A 23,098-nucleotide genomic window follows, 5' to 3' on the forward strand; every position below is an offset into this window, starting at 1 on the left:
TTACGCCTTTTTTAAACAATCCACTGAATTTCCCCAGTGTCATCAACAGAAAACAACAAATTTACACATGTACCCCCCTTTTTAAGGGGCACAACTAATAAAGGAATTCAAGCATTAAATGTACTTTCAACAAAAGGAAACTTAGAAAACTAAATGATAACATTACTCTCGGTGTCCACTAAACACTCCATTCCTTGCAGTGCCCTCTGACTGCGGAATGCCTCAAGCGTACACAGGTGGACACCGCATGTTCCTTCTCCAGGTCCACCTGGGCTCAGGCAAGACCGCAGAAGGCAGGCAGCCATAGTGACCCACCCCCGCCCCATGGGCCGTATCCATCCTGGACCTATAGATAGCCACCGTGGTAAGATTGGCAACTCTGGTTGGACATATTCCTAGAGGTGTCATCACATGATCTCCTGCCTCCAACTGCCCCACCCAAACTCCCGCCATTGGTCACCCAACACATCCATACTTACCGCCTACCCATGGCCAATTGGAAAGTGAATAGACTCTTCATTTCTGGATTGAATGATTTTTGACTGTCAGTCAAGTAGCCCTTTTTTTTAAAGGTTATTCCTAATAACCAAAGTGTTCAAAGAATTTTTTTTATAACACAATTGTTTTATTGTCCCTGGGTGGCTCACAGTAGTGTGCTGGAGATAATCTTTAATTCCTGGAGAGTCCAGGGCAATCCTGGAGGGTTGGCAACCCTACACTTTGGCCAGGCCCAGGAGCAGACCCACAGGAAGGTCCTCTGACTTGCCCGCTCCACTCAGCTCTGGGTGATATGAGAAGTACCATTGATCAGACATTCAGTAAAATACAAGCAGGCGTGACAAAATATAACTCCTGGCGCCAGGTGGTTAAGAGCGGGAGGTGGGGCACATGACGTCAAATGACCAGTACTTCCTGGTTACGAAATAAACAAGTGCTGCAGAGGCGCCCCCTCTGGCGCTGCCGGTACTGCAGGTGCGCTGTTGAGCCCCGGAACCGTGTGTCAGTGCTGTGGTGGGTACGTGGGTTTGGACGGACGGACGGACAGGAAGTTGTTAGTGGGGGGAGGGCGGGGAATGAAGAGGATGTGGGACTGGCGGCGGGATGATGAGTACTAAACAGGTGACGTGCAGGTACTGAGCCTCTTAATCGTGTCCGTGGTGGGAGTTGGTGTCCGGGGTCGCCGAGCGAAGGGTTTTCGGGAGTAGGGACTGGCGGCTCCCGGTGCTATATTTGCACCGGCTGCAGCCGCCGTGAGACAGGGGGCTGTGCTGAGGGTGAGGCCTTCACCCCCCCCCCCTCCTCCTCCACCCCCCCCCCTCCTCCTCCACTCTACTTCCAGCACTGAACAAACTCCCTCAGCACAAAGGACCTTAACCGCCGGGGACTCCTCCTAAAATCTCCTTTGGCTCGGTGCCCATCTTTTTCATTGTGCCTCTTTGAAGTACCTTGGGACATTTTTCTATGTTAAATTGCTATATAAATGCAAGTTGTTGTATTACAATCTAGGTTTGCACACAGACTAGACAATACAGATTAAATCTCTGAATTCTCCAGCTTTTGAGTACAATATGACTGCAAATCAGTTTAAGTTCCGTGTTGTGCATCCAGTGTACTTTGTGTATTTACGACTATATTTGTCATTGTGTTGGAGAGGTCGCCATATATTTTATGCAACGTCCATGTTGAACAGCCTTTAACAGCAGTTTTAAAGTTTAAATGACAACTAGAGGCCGTACGTTAAGCATACAGCATGCTGTCTCCTTTAATAACATTTGATTATCAGCCCGTTTAGTTGAGTAAAGTTCCCCTTTAAATCAAAAAGTTTTGATTTCAAGCCATTAATTTGTAATTTCTTGGATGAAAAAGCTAACCCGCAGCATACAAAAATGGACACCCTAACACTCTAAATTCTGTTAGTTTCTAGCTTGGGGATCAATGAGAGAACTTTGAGGCAGCACTTTATAAAATGTAAATTAACACGTTAGAGTAGACTACATAACATCTGTTTTTTCATGTGTCTGAAAGCTTTTGTAAAATATGAAATCACACAGGGATTAGTGTAGTGATGTTGCCATAGCTATTTATGGATGCCCTTTTTCATTGTTTTTATTCGTAGAATATTATAGAAGTTTTTTTACTTTTTACCCTCTTCTCTCTCCTTCCCCCCCCCCCCCCAACCCTCAGATAATTCTGTAAACAGTGTGTATAACCTATTTGATATCTTGAGCATTGTGGATGTCTGGTATGTTTATATTGTTAACAGAGGAAAAATGGTCTAAACCCTTTAAATAATTCTGTTTAGATATTTTATGCATGGGGTCTGCCGTGAAGGGAGCCGGTGTATGTTTTCCCATGATTTGTCTACAAGCAAGCCATCTACAATCTGTAAATTCTACCAGAAAGGACAGTGTGCCTACGGGGACCACTGTAGGTAGGGATACAGTGATTTTGTTTTTTTAACTAATACTGTGCTACAACTACTGAATTATTTTGGGAAGTGGGCTATACAACTTTAAGGATCAGGGACAAGCGTGTAAATTAGAAGCTATCCAAAATTGTTTTCCTGTTTAAACAAAGATCTTGTACACTCTATGCTCATTCTCTTTCCCACAAAATGGATGCTTAAATCCGAATACATTGTTTACTTTTCTGCTAGTGCGTTTACTGACTCTGATGCCTAATCTATCTCATTCCTGCCTCCTGTTTAACACATCCTTTTATTTTCTGACTCAATTTTTTTTCTTATGTGTTAACAATGGCAACATTCCCAGGTAATGAGAGACTTTAGTAACAAGAACAGTACACATTCAGTGAGTTCCTGAATTTTTTTTTGGTTTTTCAATAAAAAAAAACTCATGGTATTAGTTTCCTTAAGGGAGTACCAGCTGAGTTTGTTGCTGGCCAACTGTGAGCTCTAAAACCCTATCTAGTACCACCTTATAAAATAAACCTGAATAAAAAAGCCATGTCTGTCTCCATTCAGCCTTGTGGATTGTGGTTGCTGAAGATTCAAATGACCAATTTAAATGGAACCTATCTACTCTGATAAAATGCCATGAATCCCAGCCCAGTAGTGGAAGGGCCTGAAAATATTTATGGATATGAACTGTATTATTTTATTTTTAAGTGCTGCAAAGTAGTGGAGTTCTGTGAAATGCCAGAGTGTATTCTTTGTAACCCTATTTTGGGTATCACTTTTACCACCTTGGTTTATTCAACGCTTTGCAGACCCTTTGGCTATTCAAGCAAAAAATAGTTTTGTTCTTTTTCTTCCCTTTTCTACCAGGTGGGACAGTTTTGTGGTGTGAGACTATAGGGAGGATTTTAACTCCCTCCGCTCGGCAGAAGCCAGGTGGCACGTGAGCTAAATTCCAAGTGGTGGACTTGCAGCTCTTTTCCTGCCCCGCGGCCATTTCAATGCCGCTGCTTTATTGGGGCGGATGAAGTGCCTGCCTGACTCAGGCAGGAGCCTCAGGAATAAATGTAAATCGGGGTCCAATGATGTCATTAGGATTCTGATGTCATTTTTGACTGTACTAAGCAGAGTGCTCCACTGGGCCCCACAAAGAAAGCCACCCTGGTCTTTCCCACCCTTCTGACCCACAAAACCCTCCCTCTGGATGCCCAATTCGAGTGGATAGCTGGACGGCAGATGTTAATGAGGCCCAGCCATTAAAATTGACTGGGCCTCCCACTGCAGCTCCCGGGTGGACGGCCCATGTGTCCCCCCGGCTCTGCCTGGGAGTTAAAATTCCCCCTTGTGTATCAGCAGGTCATATTTGGGCTTACATTAAAAGGGTATGCTGTTCACCAGTAGGATTCATGGTGTGATGGTACAATGTGGATGGTGTCTAACTATATACTCTTTTTATTCTCCATTGATAAGATATGACCATGTGAAACTTCCTGGATCTAGAGCAGTGGGACCTGTGATCTCTAGAGTAACCTGTACACCTGTCGTTCATGATGCAATTGCAGAACCCACCACTGCAGAGCAGACTGTGCCCATCAAAGTTACTGAATCTGGAAGATGTAAAAAGAAAACGCTGGAACTAAAAGATCGAGGTGCGTTAAAAAGGGTTCTGTGCCCGTTTTTTATCTGTGTGTTTTTTGTTCCACTGAGTTTTGAGATTTTCCTACCAAAACCATAAGTATCTCCCAAAATGAGAAACACATAGATGTCTCTTATTTTTCCTTTTGGCATATATAGTGAAATCTGAGAGGCTCTGATACTGGCCTACTCCTTATCCTCCATTCCCTCTGCTCCACCCTTGACAATTGCTCTTTCATCTATTACACTCTTACTGTATGGAACTCTCCCCATATTTTCAGAAGTTTCCTAAAACTCTCCTCTTTGACTGTATTTTCAGCTCCACTCCCTATATTGGGCCAGAGTTTTGTTCCGAGCAGTGCCTGCCGTTTGTTAGACTTGCACTTATCCATAGACTTTTCATGGGCTTTTGCATGGCAAGTTCCTCTCATGGGACATTCAGTCCAGCTCGGTGCCCTCTCCCGGGCATCTGGGACCTGTGTGAACGGGGCAAGCGACTGTGTATCCCCTTAACCATTCAGATTGAAGCATGTTAATAAGCAGCGTTGGAACCAAGCAGTGTATGTTAGAATAGTGAATTCAATGTCAAATCAGGTACAGAAAGCAAAATAAAGAGAGGGAAAGAAATATTGAATTAAAGAAAGAAAAAAAATTAAAATTTTTTGTTAAATATCTAACGACAATTAAGATCTGAAGGAATGAGACTCCACGCTTGTAAAAGTTAATTTTCAGTACCAGAGAGGTTATTTGACAGTTATTAAGACTTACCACACTGTTAAAAGTTTGGTTAGACTTTAAAAACTTGATATACCTTTTTTTGGCAAGATTACTTTGTATCCGTCAGGGCAGTAGAGGAACTTCACGCTGTTGCATTCATTTTGATGGTGTGTCATAGCAAGATGCAGTTCTCACGAAGCTTAAGGAGGAGCAGGGCATCTGGTGGAGGAAGTTCCGTATTTCCGTCTTTAACTGCGCCTATGTGTTCACCAGATGTTGCTGTACCAGATGCACTGAAATAATGGGGAGCCCTGTTAGCCTCGCCGTTATTTTCAGAGTGAAATCTGGCCCATTGTCGTCTTTGTTTTTGGCGACATCATCCGAAGGCATGACGTTTACTAACTTTACCTCACCACCACTTCTCTCGATCCTGCTGCTGCCTCTGTTGTTAGACTGCTTATCCAATATCCAGCCTTGGATGAGCTGCAATTCAACATTAGGAAGACTGAAGACCGCCACAAACTCTGTTCCCTCGCAACCAATTCCATTCCCTTCTCAGAACCAGACTGTTTGCAACCCCAGCATCCTATTTGACCCTGAGCTGAGCTTCCAACTCCATATCCTCTCCATCACAAAGACCACCTACTTCCACTTCTGTAACATCGCCCATCTCCACCCCTGCCTCAGCTTATCTGTTGTGGAAGTCCTCATCCATGCTTTTGTTACCTCCAGACTCGACTATTTTAATGCTCTGCTGGCCAGCCACCCATCTTCCACCCTGCATAAACTTGAGCTCATCCAAAACTCTGCTGCCCATATTCTAACCCGCACAGGCTTTAAAACTTATCTCTTTGACCAAGCTTTTAGTCATCTGTCTTAATATCCCCTTCATTGGCTTGGTGTCAATTTTTGTCTTATTACATTCCTTTGGCAGAGCCTTGGGACGTTTTACTATGTTAAAGGTGCTATATAAATGCATGGTGTATGAAAAAAGGGAAGAAAAATATAACCAAAAGCTGCAGATCATTCAAACCACTTGGTCTGAATAGTGCAGTAAGATTTGACCAGTTCAAAGTAAAATGGGAGTACATTTGCACCGTACTGCTGCAATGTATCTTGGATGATATTTAGTATTTCAGTGTTTCAGTTATTACTGCAAATTGGGCAACAGAAATAATTGGGAGTGCCAGCCCTTTAATTCCAATAGTGTAAGCTTGTTGAGAGATTTTAATTCATGATGTAAATTTTCTGTTAAGTGCTTTAAAGGATGGAAGTACAAAGCAAAATCTATTTGGCTGTAAGATTTGTTTGCCTGTGAGGACACTGCCACCTCCAATCTTGCTAAATCTTGAAGAAACAAAATACATTTAGCTTGTTGCAAGACTCGTTTCCATCCACCAGAGTGAGCTAGGGCAAGTGTTGTCATCAGCGTTACTTTCTTTTTACATGAATAGAGGTATGCAGTACTCCTGATCTTTGGTTAAAATATTCCTCTGTACTAACAAAAAATAAATTAAATACAGAAATAATGAATAACTAGATATGAAATTGACAATATTTTTATACTGAAAAGCACCACTTTTCTGGACCCTGCAGTATCTTGCTTCTGTGCTGCAGAGGTTATATCCATTGAGAGAGAACTGACTCAAATGTGGGGTGAGGGTGCCTGCGCAGAGGAAATTTTTAGTGGGGTTTTCCCCGTGCTTTTATTCAGTTTAAGAACTTTGTGGTCCGATGCTGCTACAGAACCGGTATGCGTTTAGTTGTATGTGTTCCATCTAATTACTGGTGTCCAGAGTTCTGCAGTCTTAATACAGAGCCTTGCTACCATTTCAACAAAATGTACTTGCATGAGAAAATGAAAAGCAGCACAAACATGAGTTCATACTTATTCCATCTACACAAATAGATTTTGTTGTTTGTAATTACCAGTGATAGAATTCTAAATGTGCAATTTTAGTGAAAACATGGCATTAAAGGGTTTTTGAACTGTTCTGAACTGGCAGCATTGGTATTATTCAGAGGATAAGTTAAATTGGAGCAACTGAGTATTATTGCCCATTAACTTATTCCCTACCCGAAATATTCTTTATTTGTTTTATGGGGGGATGAGCCAGAGGGAAAGAAGTAGATTAGCATTTCTCCTCTCAAGCATTCTCTGAATGAGAGAGCCAATGAAGCATCAATCAGATTTAAAAGTGCAAAATGTGAGTAGAAGATTTTATTTGGTGTGCTGCTTAAATCAATTTTTGTCGTCATCTGTGCTGTGACCTCTGAAAACAAAAGATGAGCAGAACTATCTTATCACCACAGGGTGAAACCACGCAAGTTTCTTTTCAGTTGTATTCATCTACTTCTTAGCTGGTAAAATAAATTCTCCCCACTTAAAAGATTTTTGGTTTGTTTTATAATTTATTAACCTGCACTGTAGCCATGGAATGTGGATGGTCTATGCTGCACTTGGCTGTTATATTTGTTCTATCCTGTGCCCCATATTATGAATTTCCCTGTTTGTAGAATGTTGGCAGACTGTAACTTAAACTGAATGATACTTGCCATCTAACCCACACACATAATCTAAGCTTTTTTGCCTACAGTTGCCATTCTTGCCTCATTCTTCAATTCCCAGAATACCTGCTCATCCAGTTCTGCATCTCATCTGTTATTGTGTAAACCTCTTTGATCAAGGTTTCAGCTTAATTCCATTAACGTATGCCTGAAATTATTTGCTTTTACATACCTTCCTTTGTTTATAAGCTCCGCTAGAGGGGTGGGAGAGGAGACCTTAAGGGAAGTACCTTGACCATTTCTATATTCCATGATGTCTGTTAAGCATGATCCTGTAACTTTTAAATGCATTTCATGCTACAACTTTTTTTGGGCTTATTCTTCTCTTTAGACCTTTGCAACCGAACAGCAGAAAAATCTAAATTGTTTCCTTTCCCACCATCTTACTGCAACACTACAAAGACTGCATCGCATTTCTCTGACTCAGCAAGGTTTGCTTATGAAGATGTCCAAGTGAAGCCACCATCGTATTTGGACGCAGTTCGCAGTGGACTGGATGTTTCAGCATCAGTAGGCAGCAATAATTCTACACAGCAGCTGTGCCCTTTTGCAGCAGCTGGTGAATGTCATTATGGTGACAGCTGTTTATACCTTCATGGGGATGTGTGTGAAGTGTGTGCACTGCAAGTACTACATCCAACTGACCTTGAACAACGTAGAGCACATGAGCAGGCAAGTGTAGGTCAAAGTAATGAAGCTTTAATGTGCCTTTCAATGGCCCAGATTTACCCTTGTACCGTTTAACCTGTTTGTATCTTACACATTCAGTAGCTACAGCTTGCTCTAGTTATTGCCAACTTATTTTAATCAATTCAGCTTTAAATTATGTGAATTGAAAGAATTTACCTTTAATCTTCATCATGAATTAAAACTACTGAAATGTCATCCTGAAGCATTGATTTTAAAAAAACAAAAACATTTGAAGTAACAGTGTAATGTGCTGAAAAGAAGGGGTGGCAGGATTTCTTGTAAAATTCACATCTCCCTTTGCTTGGGATTATAGCTTTTGCAGTGAATTTTTTAATGGCTATGTTTTACTGCCTGTTTCTCATCCTAATTGATGCAGAAATGGTGCGACTAATATTATTATATAATATATTAAGTGTTGCATATAGCACATATTTCCTGTAATAGTTTCCCTATCACAATTTGTTGGTAACAGCTCAATTGTTATAAAACAGCATATCCACCAACTCACTGTGAGCAAAACCACTGGAGAAATGTTATTATAAATTGAGAAGAAAGAAAAGACTTGCATTCAAATAGCACCTTTCATGACCACAGGATGTTCCAAAGCACTTTACAGCCAATGAAGTACTTTTGAAATGTAGATCTGATGTAATGTAGGGAAACACGGTAGCCAATCTACACACAGCAAGGTCCCACAAACAGCAATGAGATGACCAAATAATCTGTGTTTAGTGATGTTGGCTGAGGGATAATATTAACCAGGACACCGGGAAAACTCCTGCTCTTCTTCAAAATAGTGCCATGGGATCTTTTACATCCCCGAGTGGGCATATGGGGCCTTGGCTTAACGTATCTTCCGAAATAAGGCACGTCCGACAGTGCATTAGTGCGCTGAAGTGTCAGCCTAGATTATGTGCTCAAGTCTCTGGAGTGAGACTTGATCTTCTGACCCAGAGGTGAGAGTGCTACCACTGAACCAAGGCTGACACCTAAAATTGTGTTCAAATATTTATGGATATATACTGTAGTTGAAATGTATAGGGCTTACAAAAGACTTCAGCCCAACTAACACTAACACTGTGCCCATCACTCTGATTCACGGTTGAATGGCTGGTGAGGTGATGCTGAGTCCAGCATCTCCTCTTCCCTCACAGTTCATCCTGTTGTTCTCACAATTTCCGCCTCTGCTCGATGTGGCTTTCTTGATGTTTTTCTACAAATAAAGTAACAACTAACACAGCACCTTGAGCAGGCATGTACTCCCTGCAAACTATGCCATATGTAGAAAACCCACTGTGCTGCCACCAGATAACGATGGCATTAAGTCTGTTGGTTAGGTAAATTTGTCCAATTTACTCAAAATATGTGTGCTGTAAATGCTGACTTTTGCCTTTGTTTCAATCAGATGTGTCTCATTGCATTTGAGCAAGACATGGAGAAAGCCTTTGCTGTACAAAAGAGTCAAGATAAAGTCTGTAACATTTGTATGGAGATAGTCTATGATAAACCGATACCATCCGAGAGAAGATTTGGAATTCTTTCTGATTGCATTCACCCATATTGTCTGTCCTGCATTAGACAGTGGCGATGTGCAAAACAGTTTGAGAATAAAATAATCAAGTGAGTGTAACTGATTTTATGGACCAATGTTACTATAGTAGCAATTTTTCAATATTGATACTGATAAATTTTGATCACAATTTTTATGGTCTGCAAAACAAGTGGCCAGCAATTGTAGTGAGGCTTTTTAAATGGATACAAACATTAGTGCGGTTGGTTGGTAACATGGAGAGTTGGGGTGCTAAAGGGATGAGCTTTGGGCCTAATGCTGTTTTCTCACCCATGACTTGTATTAACTCTTTCTTGAACATGCCATGGTTATGTATTTGGCATTGAATGTGCTGCCCAGGAAACTGGAAGCTACATCATTAAATAAATTTAAAACAGAAATAGACAGTTTCCTAGAAGTAAAGGGAATTAGGGGTTATGGGGAGCGGGCAGGAAATTGGACATGAATTTAGATTTGAGATTAGGATCAGATCAGCCATGATCTTATTGAATGGTGGAGCAGGCTCGAGGGGCCGATTGGCCTACTCCTGCTCCTATTTCTTATGTTCTTATGATGTTGTATGTATTTTGGAAAAGAGAAAAATCCCATCAAAAACAAAAAAATCCTTTCTTAAGTGGGCCAGTCTAATTTATTGTATACTGTTTACATATGAAATGGGATGCCTTGTAGTAAGTGAGGCTTTTGGTGACTAGCACTGCACATATGTATGTGTGTGAGAAAAGTTTCTATTAGCTAAGTGGAATATCCATTCTAACACGTATTTTTTTTAAAAAAGCATTTCAATCCATGGATATGTATCCTAAACATTAATCTGGGATATTATTACCATTATTGCTGTGGAGAAAAGGTACTGGTGCTGACGCACTGCACCAAAGAGACACTAATTTGTACCAGAGATTCCCCAGAATTTCTAACCTCTGCTTAAACTATCTGGGAAAGCATGGACAAATTTGACATTTGCTCTGTACTGACTAATCAGTGCTGTATACTAGCTGGTCATAATATTGGATCTATTGATACAGGAAGAAATATTTTTATAAAAAGAGTACAAAATGGATAGATTTGTCGGGGCTAATGGCCTTTCCCGTTCTTAAAAATTCTTGTGTTAGATCCCAGGATCCAGTGAAGCTGTTAAACAATGTGGATGACTGTTTGTTTGTTTTTAGAGGAAATAGCCCTCTCCTCCCCCTCCCCCACTCCATGGCCTAATGGATAAAGGTATTACCCATATCTAACTACGGTGATCAGGACCAGAAGGTGTTTGGTTTGATTACATATCTGTATTGGAAGAGATTCAAACATCCCGTACTATGCCGAGAACTCTCCATAATGCATCTCCTCTGGCTATGCAAGGCTGCATTGGTGGTTCTCATTATTGGCCAGCCTGTCCTCCTTGCGCCTCCCGATAACCTCAGAGCCCCGTGCCGCTCCCACCACCGCCCCCTCCCAGTTTGGGAATCTCTGCTACAATTCATAGCGGTGACATTGAAATTACTTACTTGTGGAAGTATTTCAAAAAATTTGGTCTGAGATTTTATATATGTTTTTCCCCTCAATTTTTCCCTCTTCTGGCCTAGGCTGATTAATGCAGGAGTATAATTCCATGGGCAATGGAGCCTCTGGCATCTTGTATGAGTGGCTACTTTCATCTGTCAGTTCAGGCAGGGTCAGCAGGCTATTTAACCATGGGAGAAACACTACAACCTAGCCTGAAGTCATTCTCACTCATTGTCCATACCTTTTTGTAGCACTCTTACAATCTGTCCTGAGTTCAACGAGTTTAAACCATGTCTCACTATATATATATATATATAATATATATATGTATGTTATATGTTTGTGTGTGTGAATTTAAAATTAAGATTTTAGGGATGCATTTATAAAATTGAATCTGCCAATTCCTTCAATCATCCTTTTAGGTTTATGGTTGATAGTTCAAGTTCAATGTTGCACATATCAATGCTCCATTTAAAAATCTCTCAATTTAAAAAAAAATCATTGTCATAGGTCCTGCCCTGAGTGTCGAGTGGTGTCTGAATTTGTGATCCCTAGTGCTTACTGGGTGGAGGCAAAAGAGGAGAAGGACCAGCTTATTGAAGCATTCAAGCGGGGAATGAGGTGAGAAATTCTTGCTTTATGAAATGGGTTATTGAATTTCCAGTTGAGGAGATTTGTCTACTATGGGTGTAATAAAATCAGAATGGAGATGGTTTTAAAAAAAAGTTAAATTAGTCTAGGTTAATCTAAATTAAATTCTATTTGAGTCATATACTTCTGTCAATCGATTGTGTGGCAGAATTTCATACTCTTTTTACAACTAGGAGGGTATGTATGTGGCTTGGCACGTGACCTTTCTTCTAAATCATGCTCAAATACATATACACATATTTGTAAGTGGCACCTTTATATGAAATTTTAAATAAATATTGGACCAGTTCTTGATTTACAGTAAACATTGAGGTTATTAGCACCTTGGGGGCAGATGGCATTCATTTTTGAAATATCCAAGCTTTAAGACTGCAGTTTTCTGTACTGTACTCTTAAGATTAAGTTTCTCTCTTTTTATAAATGCAGTGTTTTTTTAAAAAAAAAATTCCTCACCTGGCCGGTCCAAATTGTGGATCTTGTTGATACTAGTAATTAGCAGTGAAAGTAAGGAAAGGTTGGGAGATGGTACTGTCCCAGCATCCACACGGAAAATGGCAGCCCTCTATTAGTTGCAACAGAGCCCATTGACTTTATGCTGGGAAAACTTTGTTTCCACTAACATTCTCTTGCTGGAATAGTGCTGAATTCTGATGCCAACAGCAGACTCACTTGGAATCTGCTAAAGGTTGGAAGTGAGAGGGAACTGGACCATGGAGTTCATTATGAGTGGCATTGCTTAGGCTTTTATTTCCTTGGTATACTTAGTCCATTTGTTGAAGACTCTATTTGTAACTTTGAGCTTCTGCTGTACATCATGTAAATGTTGGAACTTGTTCAAAGGAGATTTTTTTACATTTGTGGTTAATAAATGCATTAAGTATCATGGCAGAGGAATTGAACAGATATTTTGTATCTGTCTTCACAGTAGAAGACACTAATAACATACCAATAATAATAGAAAATCAAGGGGCAAAGGGGAGGGAGGAACTAAAAACGATCACTATCACTGATGGCTTGCATCCGATGGTCTTAAAGGAAGTGGCTACAGAGATAGTGGATGCATTGGTTGTAATCTTCCCGAATTCACTAGATTCTGGAAAGGTCCCAGCGGATTGGAAAACCGCAAACGTAACATCCCTATTCAAGAAGGGAGTGAGACAGAAAGCAGGTAACTATAGACCATCTGTCATTGGGAAAATGCTAGAATCCATTATTAATGAAGTAGTAGCAGGACGTTTGGAGACTCATAATACAATCAAGGAGAGTCAACATGGTTTTATGAAGGGGAAATCATGTCTGACAAATTTATTAGAGTTCTTTGAGGAAGTAACGGGCAGGGTGGATAAAGGGGAACCAATGGATGCAGTATATTTCGATTTTCAAAAGGCATTCGATAAGGTGCCACATTAAAGATTATGCACAAGATAAGAGCTCATGGTGTTGGGGTAATATACTGGCATGGATAGAGGATTAGCTAACTAACAGAAAACCAAGAGTCTGGATAAAAGGGTCATTTTCAAAATGGCAATCTGTAACTAGTGGGGTGCTGCAGGGATCAGTGCTGGGGCCTCAACTATTTACAATATATATCAATGACTTGGATGAAGGAACAGTGTCTTGTGGCCAAATATGCTGATGATACAAAGGTGGAAAAGCAAGTTGTGATGAGGACACAAAGTGTCTGCAAAGGGATATTGACAGGTTAAGCGAATAGGCAAAAATTTGGCAGATGGAATATAATGTGGGAAAATGTGAAGTCATCCACTTTGGGAGGAAAAATAAAAAAGCAAAATATTATTTGAATGGAGAAATACTACAAAATGCTGCGGTACAGAGGGATTTGGGTGTCCTCATACATGAATCACAAAAAGTCAACATACAGGTGCAGCAGGTAAACGGAATATTGGCCTTTATTTCTAGGGGAATGGAGTATAAAAGCAGGGAAGCCATGCTACAACTGTACAGGGTGCTGGTGAGACCACACCTGGAGTACTGCGTACAGTTCTGGTGCCCTTATTTAAGGAAGGACATACTTGCATTGGAGGCAGTTCAGAGAAGGTTCACTAGGTTGATTCCGGGTATGGAAGGGTTGTCTTATGAGGAAAGATTGAACAGGTTGGGTCTATACTCATTGGAGTTTAGAAGAATGAGAGATCTTATTGAAACATACAAGATTCTGAGGGGGCTTGATAGGGTAGATGCTGAGAGGATGTTACCCCTCATCGGGGAATCTAAAACTAGGGGGCATAGTCTCAGACTAAGGGGTCGCCCGTTTAAGACGGAAATGAGGAGGAACTTATTCTCTGAGGGTCGGGAATCTTTGGAATTCTTTACCCCAAAAAGCTGTGGAGGCTGAGTCATTGAATCCATTCAAAGCTGAGTTAGACAAATTTTTGATCAACAAGGAAGTCAAAGGATATGGGGAACGGGCGGGAAAGTGGAGTTGAGGTAAAAATCAGATCAGCCATGATCTCACTAAATGGCAGAGCAGGCTCGAGGGGCCGAATGGCCTACTCTTATCTCTTATGGTTATCTTACTGCTATTTAGGTGGTGACACAAAACTCAATTTTGCTTCTGTTTCTCTTGTACAGTAAATAAAGGTTGTGCAGGAAACAGTGAAAGTTCTCTTATTGGTATTAAAAATATACTAAAACAAATTCAACAATAGACAGACTGGTAAGAGTAGACAATGACTATTTTTTGATCAAAGCCTAGAATAGCTTCATATTATATGGTTTACTGAAGTGGGTGGCACTCAATATTGTGGTAACATAAGACACTTTTTTGGGAAGGTTGGTCCAGGCATAAATAAGATTGTGTAGGCAAACAACTATGTTGAAGGCAGTAAGTTCTGGTGCATGGTAAGTGTTTTGTCCTTGTCCTGGTCACTAGGTGGCAGGCTAGCTGAACACAGTATCTCTTTTCTAATGCAGAGGGTGAGAGGGGCAATCCTTGTTGCAGCTAACTGAAGAAATTCAATAGTATCAAAAATCCATTCCACCATCCTCCAGAATTCCTGTTGAAGGAATATATAAGGACACATGCGTTTGTGATGGAAATCGGAAAGTATTAAAAAAGTGCAAGAAACTTGTTGAAACCAGTATAGCACTTGTTTGATTTCATATTCAATTTTCCAACAGAGCTAAAAATTGAAACCTTGAGGGTTTTTATTCCCACCAGTTTTCTCCCCTCCCTTCCAAAGACATTGGCTGTTTTAACCAATGAGCGACTTAAATGTAATTTACAGAGTTGTCGTACAGACAGCCAAGGGAGTTTAAAGTTTGAACACTGTGCCTCTATCCTATGACTGTGTCTATAAATAGATCTACAAAAGGTCATTGATAACTTGTGGGAAAATATACAAGGTCTATGATGTAAATTCAAATAAAGGCCTTTGCAGCATACTGCTGTTTTTCCCCAAAAGGGTAAAGTTGCTACAAGTAAATTTAAATGTTAATCTCAATTTGTAGTGTATGATTAGGCTTCAACATGTGAGATTATAGATGGGATATATATTAAAAGTATCTGTTTGCTCCAGATAGTTTTGAATCTATATCTAGGTTTCTACTTTTAGTAGAATATAATTCCGACTGAGATAAATGAGTGATTACCTTATATGGGTGTGATCGGTATTCCTGAAAAGGTTCTATAAATAAACTTGAATGTATCTTTATAATGAAATGCATATAGTAAAAATTGTTTGTTTCAGAATTGGCATAGTGTGGAGGCTAGCCACAAAGATTTTACACACCAAGTTGTATTTTAATGAGTATAGATTGAGGAAGGATAATAAAATGAGTGCTCTACTATTACCCATCTCAAATTATGGGGCTGTTTTTCTGTCCATCGTGGACAGTAATGTAAAATGTAATTAATTTTCACAAAACTTCACAAGTCATTTTTCAACTTTGGGCCCCAAGATGTGGACCAGTGAAGTGTCCATGTTTCTGTAAATACTGATTACTTGCAATAATTTTAAAATGCTGCTTTAGTTAATAAGAAGCTAGGAGGAACCAAATGCTTATGTGTTTGTATGACATGTTTTTATCTTTGGTGCGCACACACACCTTATCTCTGCTCACACCACGTCTTGTTCTAAGAATATACAGCACTTCGAGTAAAATAGCAGCATGGCTTTCAATATCAGTACCTTGAGGCAAGTGTACTGGTCACAGCTTTCAGAATCATCAGCTTTTTACCTCCTGTTCCTGCTCTGGTTTTGTGACGTGTATGTTGGTCCCACTTTTTCAAATCCTTCTGTGTTTCAGCACCCAAATGGGTCAAATTCATGAGGCAACTATATTTACTGCAGTTGGCACCTTTTGTTAATGCCATCTAGTGCAGCTGACGAGAAAGGACAAAATGTACCATGATACAGCTACATGATATACAAATTAGTATTTCTAATAAAGACAAAGGGGTGTGGGATGATCAATGAATTATACTCAGATTTTGCTCTATCTTAAATACACGGGTGTTATAAAAGTGAACATTAAATAGAACAAAAAGGTGTTCAGAAATACAAATGGTAAACAATGATAGAATAATTACTGATAATTCCACATGTGTAGGACATTGCTCTTCCAGGCTTGACTAGTCATTTGCAAAGTGAAGTAATAAAATGTTCTTTGGTTTTGTCCAAAGCTAGATTACCAAATGCAGCAATAGTTGTGAATTAAATATATATTCCTTTCTAATTTTTCCTATTGTCACTTAACAGTAAGAAGGCTTGTAAATACTTTGACAAGGGGAAAGGGTCCTGTCCGTTTGGTGGAAAGTGCCTTTACCTTCACGCTTACCCTGATGGAACGATGGCAGAGCCTGAGCAGCCAAGAAAACAACTCAGTTCTGAAGGCAATGTGAGGGTAAGCAATCTAAGTACTAGATGTTGCACTGCATGACATTGTGTTGGTGAACTTCATCAGTGTTCCTCCTGAAGCTATTGAAAAGCATCAGCTGGTGAACCATTATCTGGAACCCTTGAAACCACTGCACTAACTTGGTGGTAATTAACATGGAGCTACCTAGGTGAGCGCACTGTGCAAATTTTGGATGTACTTATTTAAGGTTCAATTATATTTGAAATTTCCAATGGCCACCTATAGAGGCACAGCCCACCTAACCACAGGAACAGAAAAGTGTATCAACTTCTTAACAATGTTAATTTTATACTGATTTGAAATCTCAAAAACTGCAAAATGCCCCTGGTTTGTAGCTTTGTCTACTTGTCTGTTTTTAAAAATTATTTTGAGATTTAATATTCAAGCTATCCTGAAGGCCTCTGTTACATTTGCATACAATTGATATTAGATGGCTACTGCCCTTTTTTAAATTTGTGGAAGTAGCAGACTGAGTTTTTTAAACCTAATTCATTACTTTGTGAACAAACTGCATCCATATCACTCCAAGCAACTATTGAGCATTGCCAATGGCATTTGAGATAGGCTGACACTCCCAAGCTTTAACAATGGATTTTGTACTGTGTAATTATATGAACTTATTCCCTGGGAAAAGAGAATTGAACACTGCACACTTTGTTGATTGTTAAAACTGAACCTGCTCTGTAATATTTTTGAAATAAGAGTTCATAATTTGTCTGCAAATATATATTTAAAAATAAGTTCCAGAAAAATAAAATATACAATGATGTTGTATTCCTTTTTTTAAAACCTGCAGTTCCTTCACTCAGTACGACTGTGGGATTTTATTGAAGAGCGTGAGCACAGGGATGTTCCCCAGCATACAGATGAAGATGAAATGGCAGAGCTTGGTGATCTCTTCATGCATCTTTCAGGAGCAGATGAGCACACTGCATCCAGTGAGAGTCAGGCTGATCAGCCTGTTTCTGTAGTATTGTAAGATGCTATAAACTAAATTACAGCTTACTTCTGCTGAAACACATAACTGATTCACCTAAACATGGAAGCTTGGTTCAAAATTATGTTTGAACCAGGACTGCTATATAATGGGAGCAAATGGTACAATGAAACTGTGGTTGAATCAGGACTGTATTTTGCAGGATCCACTGTATTTCATTGTAAACTTCTGATTTATTTATGAATTCTGAACACTTTTTTAAAGTCACTGCAGATCGCACTATTCAATATACAGTTCAAAGCCCTTTTTCTGGTATTAGAAATTTTCTTCTAGCTGTAATTTTAAAAGGCAAAGATGTACAAAACTGTTGAGATATTACTTGTCCAAAACAAAAGCAAAATACTGCGGATGCTGGAAATCTGAAATAAAAACAGAAAATGCTGGAAATACTCAGCAAGTCGGGCAACATCTGTGGAGAGAGAAAGAGAGTCAACGTTTCAGGTCGATGACCCTTTGTCAGAACTGGAAGAAGTTGAAGATTTAACAGTTTTTAAGCAAGTACAGAGTCAGGGAAAAGGGAGGGGGAGGGCAGGAGTGATTAAATGACAAAAGGGATGATGGTGCACGGCAAGGAGGATGGTAATGAGACAAGTAAAGAAACACAAGATGGGTCTAGGAGCTGTAAATGGCAACATCAGAACCATTACCAGCATCTGCTGTCTGGAAAAAATGGGAGCAATGGTTTTGAACTGAAGTTACTCCTGCCCTCCACCCGATCAGAGACCTTCCCTTTTGTTCTTTCCTCACCTCCCCTCCTTTGCCTGGCTCTGTACTTGCTTAACAACTGTTAAATCTTCAACTTCTTCCAGTTCTAACGAAGGGTCATCGACCTAAAACGTTAACTCTGTTTCTTTCTCCGCAGATGCGGCCTGACTTGCTGAGTATTTCCAGCATTTTCTTAGCTATTACTTGTAGTTAATTGCCTGAGTACACATTAATATCAAAGCAGAGCTTCTTTTGTAGCTTGAGTCCACAATTGAAGCTGCAGAATATATTCATTTCGGAATAAGAGCCCTCTCTTTTCGCTCATTCCCTAGGTTAGTGGGTTTGTATCAGTGCTTTTCTAAACTGGCCCCCAGGAGAGCACTAGAGCCGTCTGGGATTGATTCATTTTTCTGTCTTCTCTCTCTCCCTCTGAAGCACCTGACTTCTACTTCCCAGAATGGCGCCTGGTAACAGCGCAGGGGTGTACACCCCCTCCCACCACCAAAATTGTTATTGTTCCCTTGCCAGGAGAGCAGACAGGTAAGCTACTGCCAGACCACTGCTTTTTGCCATTCTTTAACCAGCTACCAGGAATTGCATGATAGCAGTCTGGAGTGACTTAGCCATATGTTACCTTTCTCCATGGCTCTTCAAGACTCAAATGATTTGATTAAGGTTGTGATCCTGTCTCCTTTTAAACCAAATGGCCATGAAACAAAACTATATATTTTGACATTACTGCAAATGTTAGCTGTGAAAAAAGTTAGGGATTGCCTTTTCTTAAAAATTACAATGACAGCTGGAAGAAAACTAAAATATATTGTACCACAGATCATTACTAAGATCCCAAAGTTGGAAGCAATTTTTAAACAAAATAGTAAAACATTTTTTTTATTTATTGCTATTTTGCTAAGTATTGTTATTGAGCCTCGCCTGGGTGAAACAAAAATACTAGCAACACAGCAGTCTGTCTCCCTGAAAGAAAATAGATGAGAGGTCAGAGTTTATCAGTAAGGCTCAGTGATGTGTTAAGATTGCTAGTTAATAAATCTGGGAAGTGATAGGTTACAAAATTTAGCCCTTCAGTCCCTGAATATACAGAACCGATTGCAGGACAGATGTTGGCAGTCTGCAAATGGCTAGAAAACTGTGTATTAATCATGTCGAATTTGTAAAGATGTGGTTTGGTGCAGTATTATGATTAAAAAATCAGTAAAACAAGGTATCCCAGAATGCAAATAGAATTGTATTCATACTTAGTTCCATTAACTCAATTTTTTTTCATTTGCTAGCCAGGCTATTTCAATGTGATAGGCAGCCCATCTCAAGAGGACAAACCCCTAATCCTGCTTTCCCATGCTCAGAAGTGGGTGGCTATCCTGGATACGTTCACAACTTTTCCAAAGTGTGTGGTGTGGTGTTGGGGGAGGGAGGGGAGACTAAAACAGAATTATTCTACAAGCCGAGCCTACTTTATTTGATGGTAGCATTTGTATTTTGTTGTGTGAAAGTGCAAACTAAAGCTCGAGTGTTACGACTCAGCTACAGTTCATATATGTATCAGAATATAGGGACTTGTCAAACAATTGTGAATGTCAGGGTTAGTCATTAACTAACTACTCAGCTTGAATGTTATAACACCAGTCCTTTTGTCAAACATATAAAATGACACTAATACTGAAACTTGTACCATCTCTTATTGGTGCTAATATTTCAAAAAAAAGTTATTTTAGTGCCCATCATAGCAAACTCAAAATGGTTATAAAAGTATCCTCCTAGTAACTGGATTCTGAGTTCTATTGTACCTGCAAGATAATTGGGTAAAGTTCTGTATTTACAACTGCTTGTCTTCTCCATTGTGTAGTAGTGCTGCTTTGAATAAAAGTTTCCTATGGTAGAGAAAAAGCATGGCTGCTCTTTGGTTTGTTAAACAACTGCATTTTTATAGCGCCTTTTACATCCTTAGGACATCTCATAGTGCTTCACAGCCAATGAAACACTTTGGAAATCTGGGGGAAATTAAGGCCTGCCACCAGGCAGAAAGGGGACGGTAGCGCTTTGAAAATCACAGGCAAGAACTTTGACATTCTCACTGTCACCATTTTGCCAGGGTCCTCAGGTGGCCGGGCGGCTGCCTGAAGCAAGCGCTCAGCTAATTTAGGTGTTTAAATTGGGGTTCTATGACATCAATTTAAAATGGAGATTGCAGAACTGAGGTACAGAGGGATCTGGGTGTCCTGGTACATGAATCACAAAGTTAGTATGCAGGTACAGCAAGTAATTAGGAAGGCAAATGGAATGTTATTTATTGCAAGGGGAATGGAATATAAAAGTAGAGATGTTTTGCTACAGTTGTACAGGGTATTGGTGAGACCACATCTAGAATACTGTGCAGTTTTAGTCTCCTTATTTAAGAAAGGACATGAATGCTTTGGAGGCGGTTCAGAGAAGGTTCACTCGACTGATTCCTGGGATGAGGGGGTGATCTTATGAGGAAAGGTTGGACAAGTTGGGCCTGTATACACGAGTTTAGAAGAATGAGATGTGATCTTAATGAAACATAAGATCCTGAGGGGACTAGAAGTGGTAGATACTAAGAGGATGTTTCCCCTTGTGGGAGAGACTAGAACTAGGGGCCACAGTTTAAAAATAAGGGGTCTCCCATTTAAAACTGAGATGAGGAGAAATTTTCTCTGAGGGTCGTCAGTCTGTGGAACTCCCTTCCCCAGAGAGTGGTGGAGGCAGGGTCATTGAATATTTTTAAGGCTGAGTTATAGATTCCTGATTAACAAGGGAATCAAAGGTTATGGTAGGGTTGAGGTCGCAATCAGATCAGCCATGGTCTTATCAAATGGCAGAGCAGGCTCGAGGGGCCGAATGGCGTACTCCTGCTCCTAATTCGTATGTATGTATTTAAGACTTAACTGGGCAGTGTGTGCACTATGCACGCTACGCCTAGTATCAGCTGGTAGTCCAGCCGCAAAGCAGCTCAAAGGTAAGCGATTCATTATTGGTGGTGGCGGTGGCCGTCGAGGAGGAGGACGGCGACGACTCCACACGTCCCAATACTAACCGTGGAAGCCGCTGCACTAGTCTGCCCCCAGCCCCAATGGACCTTTTGCTGGCCTGCGAGGCTGGCTGGAACGTCTAATATTGCAGCAGGCTGGAACAATGGGAGCCCCACGGTGCTCGTCGTCTGGCCGTGGCTTGTCTGCCATGTGGTAGAGGCCCAGCCCTCAAAATGGATCGGGACCCCCGTCAGCATCATTGGGTGGTTGTTCCCACATGCTCGACCAGCCAGTTGCCCAAAAACGTTAGAAAATCTACCCCTTAGTCACTGTTGTAGGCAGCTATTTGTGCACAGCAAGGTCCCACAATCAGCAATGAGATAAATGACCAGATAAGCTGTTTTCAGTGACATTGGTTGAAGGATAAATGTTGGCGGGAGAACGCCCCTGTTCTTCAAATAGTGCTACTGGATCCTTTACATCCACCTAGGGGAGCAAATGGAGTCTCACTTTTTAACATCTCAAAGACGGCACCTCCAACAGCGTAGCACTCCCTCAGTGCTGCACTGAAGTGTCAGCCCACATTCTCTGCTTGAATCCACAACTTTCTAACTGAGTAGAGTGCCAGGGCTGATAGTTGACACCAGCAAAACATGCACATTTACGTGCTTCTAGTGACTTCTGTAACCCTTCCCCTCCTCTAGTGATGTATGGCACAAATAAACACACCACATTTTATCCCATTAAAAATATGCAGATCTCCTGTGGTATTGCTCATGACTAGCAGGATACATTTTTAAAAAATAAACGGTGTTACTAAACTATGAAACTTGTAGGAAGTGTACGGTCTGGTGAAGAGTTGGTTATAGTAGGCAGGGACTGGGGAGAAATGAGGAGGTGACTGAAAGCAGATCATGTTGGAGAGCGGGTGGCGGAAGTAGATCGAGAAGGAGGAACGAAGAAACAGGAAGCAGAATGGTTAGGTTGGACATGAATATTGGGAAGAAGTGAAGAGGGGCGAGTGTGGCTGGGAAAGAAATGGCAAGGAAAGTGGGTAACAATAGAATTCGGCAGTTGATTAGAAAAGGAGTGTAGTTGGGCAAGGTGTTGGGAAGAGAAACAACTAAGGGGGGAGGAGGGAGAGCTTGGTAGGATGCAGATGGTAGGAAGTTGAGTTGGAAGAAGTGGGAACAGGTGAGGGAGAAAAAAAAGCTATGCAGATAGGAATTTCTAAACAATAGTATATTGAGATCAAATATATTACACACAATTTTTGAACATGAAGTACAGAGAAGTGAATCCATTTAGAAGTAGGGAATAGTGCAAATTTATTTAACAGAAGGTAAGAATGGAATGGAATGAAGAACTGGAATTAAGTATATTAATTGTTTAACATTTAAAAGTGAGATTAAATCAGATGACCAGGGGAGCAGGCAGCATTGGGAAATGCCAGCAAATGTATTTAGCCTATATATACACACACACTGGAGAAAAATTTTGGGCCAAATGCCTTTTTAGCCTCTCTGAACAGGCATTATTTGCTGCACCAAAAAACAAGCATGTGACCAGCGCTGTTCTGTAGTAGCCATTGGTAACAAAATGTCTGCTTATGGCTTGATACCATATTGTGCCAGAGATCAAGAACTCAGTGGACTGGGCAGTCAGTGTCCAACCACTGTTGGTCTTTCAAAACATTGTAGTGTGCAATTTGTCGACTTAATGTCACATAGCTTCCAATTCTAGATCAACGGCACAGGCTTACG

General features: G+C 40.6%; 1 protein-coding gene across 3 annotated transcripts in view; it reads left to right on the top strand.

Annotated features, from left to right (window-relative positions):
• The first annotated feature begins 1,045 nt into the window (after positions 1 to 1,045).
• Positions 1,046 to 23,098, top strand: part of mkrn2 (makorin, ring finger protein, 2) — a 60,533-nt gene continuing 38,480 nt past the window's right edge. Inside the window, exons 1-8 of one of the 3 annotated variants that reach the window (XM_067998674.1) lie at positions 1,046 to 1,130; positions 2,303 to 2,431; positions 3,887 to 4,065; positions 7,668 to 8,008; positions 9,432 to 9,646; positions 11,604 to 11,714; positions 16,466 to 16,610; positions 17,422 to 17,563. In XM_067998674.1, coding sequence (XP_067854775.1) covers positions 1,102 to 1,130; positions 2,303 to 2,431; positions 3,887 to 4,065; positions 7,668 to 8,008; positions 9,432 to 9,646; positions 11,604 to 11,714; positions 16,466 to 16,610; positions 17,422 to 17,563 — 1,291 coding nt within the window. In that variant the 5' untranslated portion in view covers positions 1,046 to 1,101. Of the gene's footprint in view, positions 1,131 to 2,302; positions 2,432 to 3,886; positions 4,066 to 7,667; positions 8,009 to 9,431; positions 9,647 to 11,603; positions 11,715 to 16,465; positions 16,611 to 17,421; positions 20,233 to 23,098 lie in introns of those variants that run through there. The other 2 variants (XM_067998673.1, XM_067998675.1) reach the window with 2 other exon arrangements.

Source organism: Heptranchias perlo, chromosome 17, assembly GCF_035084215.1.
Source record: "Heptranchias perlo isolate sHepPer1 chromosome 17, sHepPer1.hap1, whole genome shotgun sequence".
NCBI lineage: Eukaryota > Metazoa > Chordata > Chondrichthyes > Hexanchiformes > Hexanchidae > Heptranchias > Heptranchias perlo.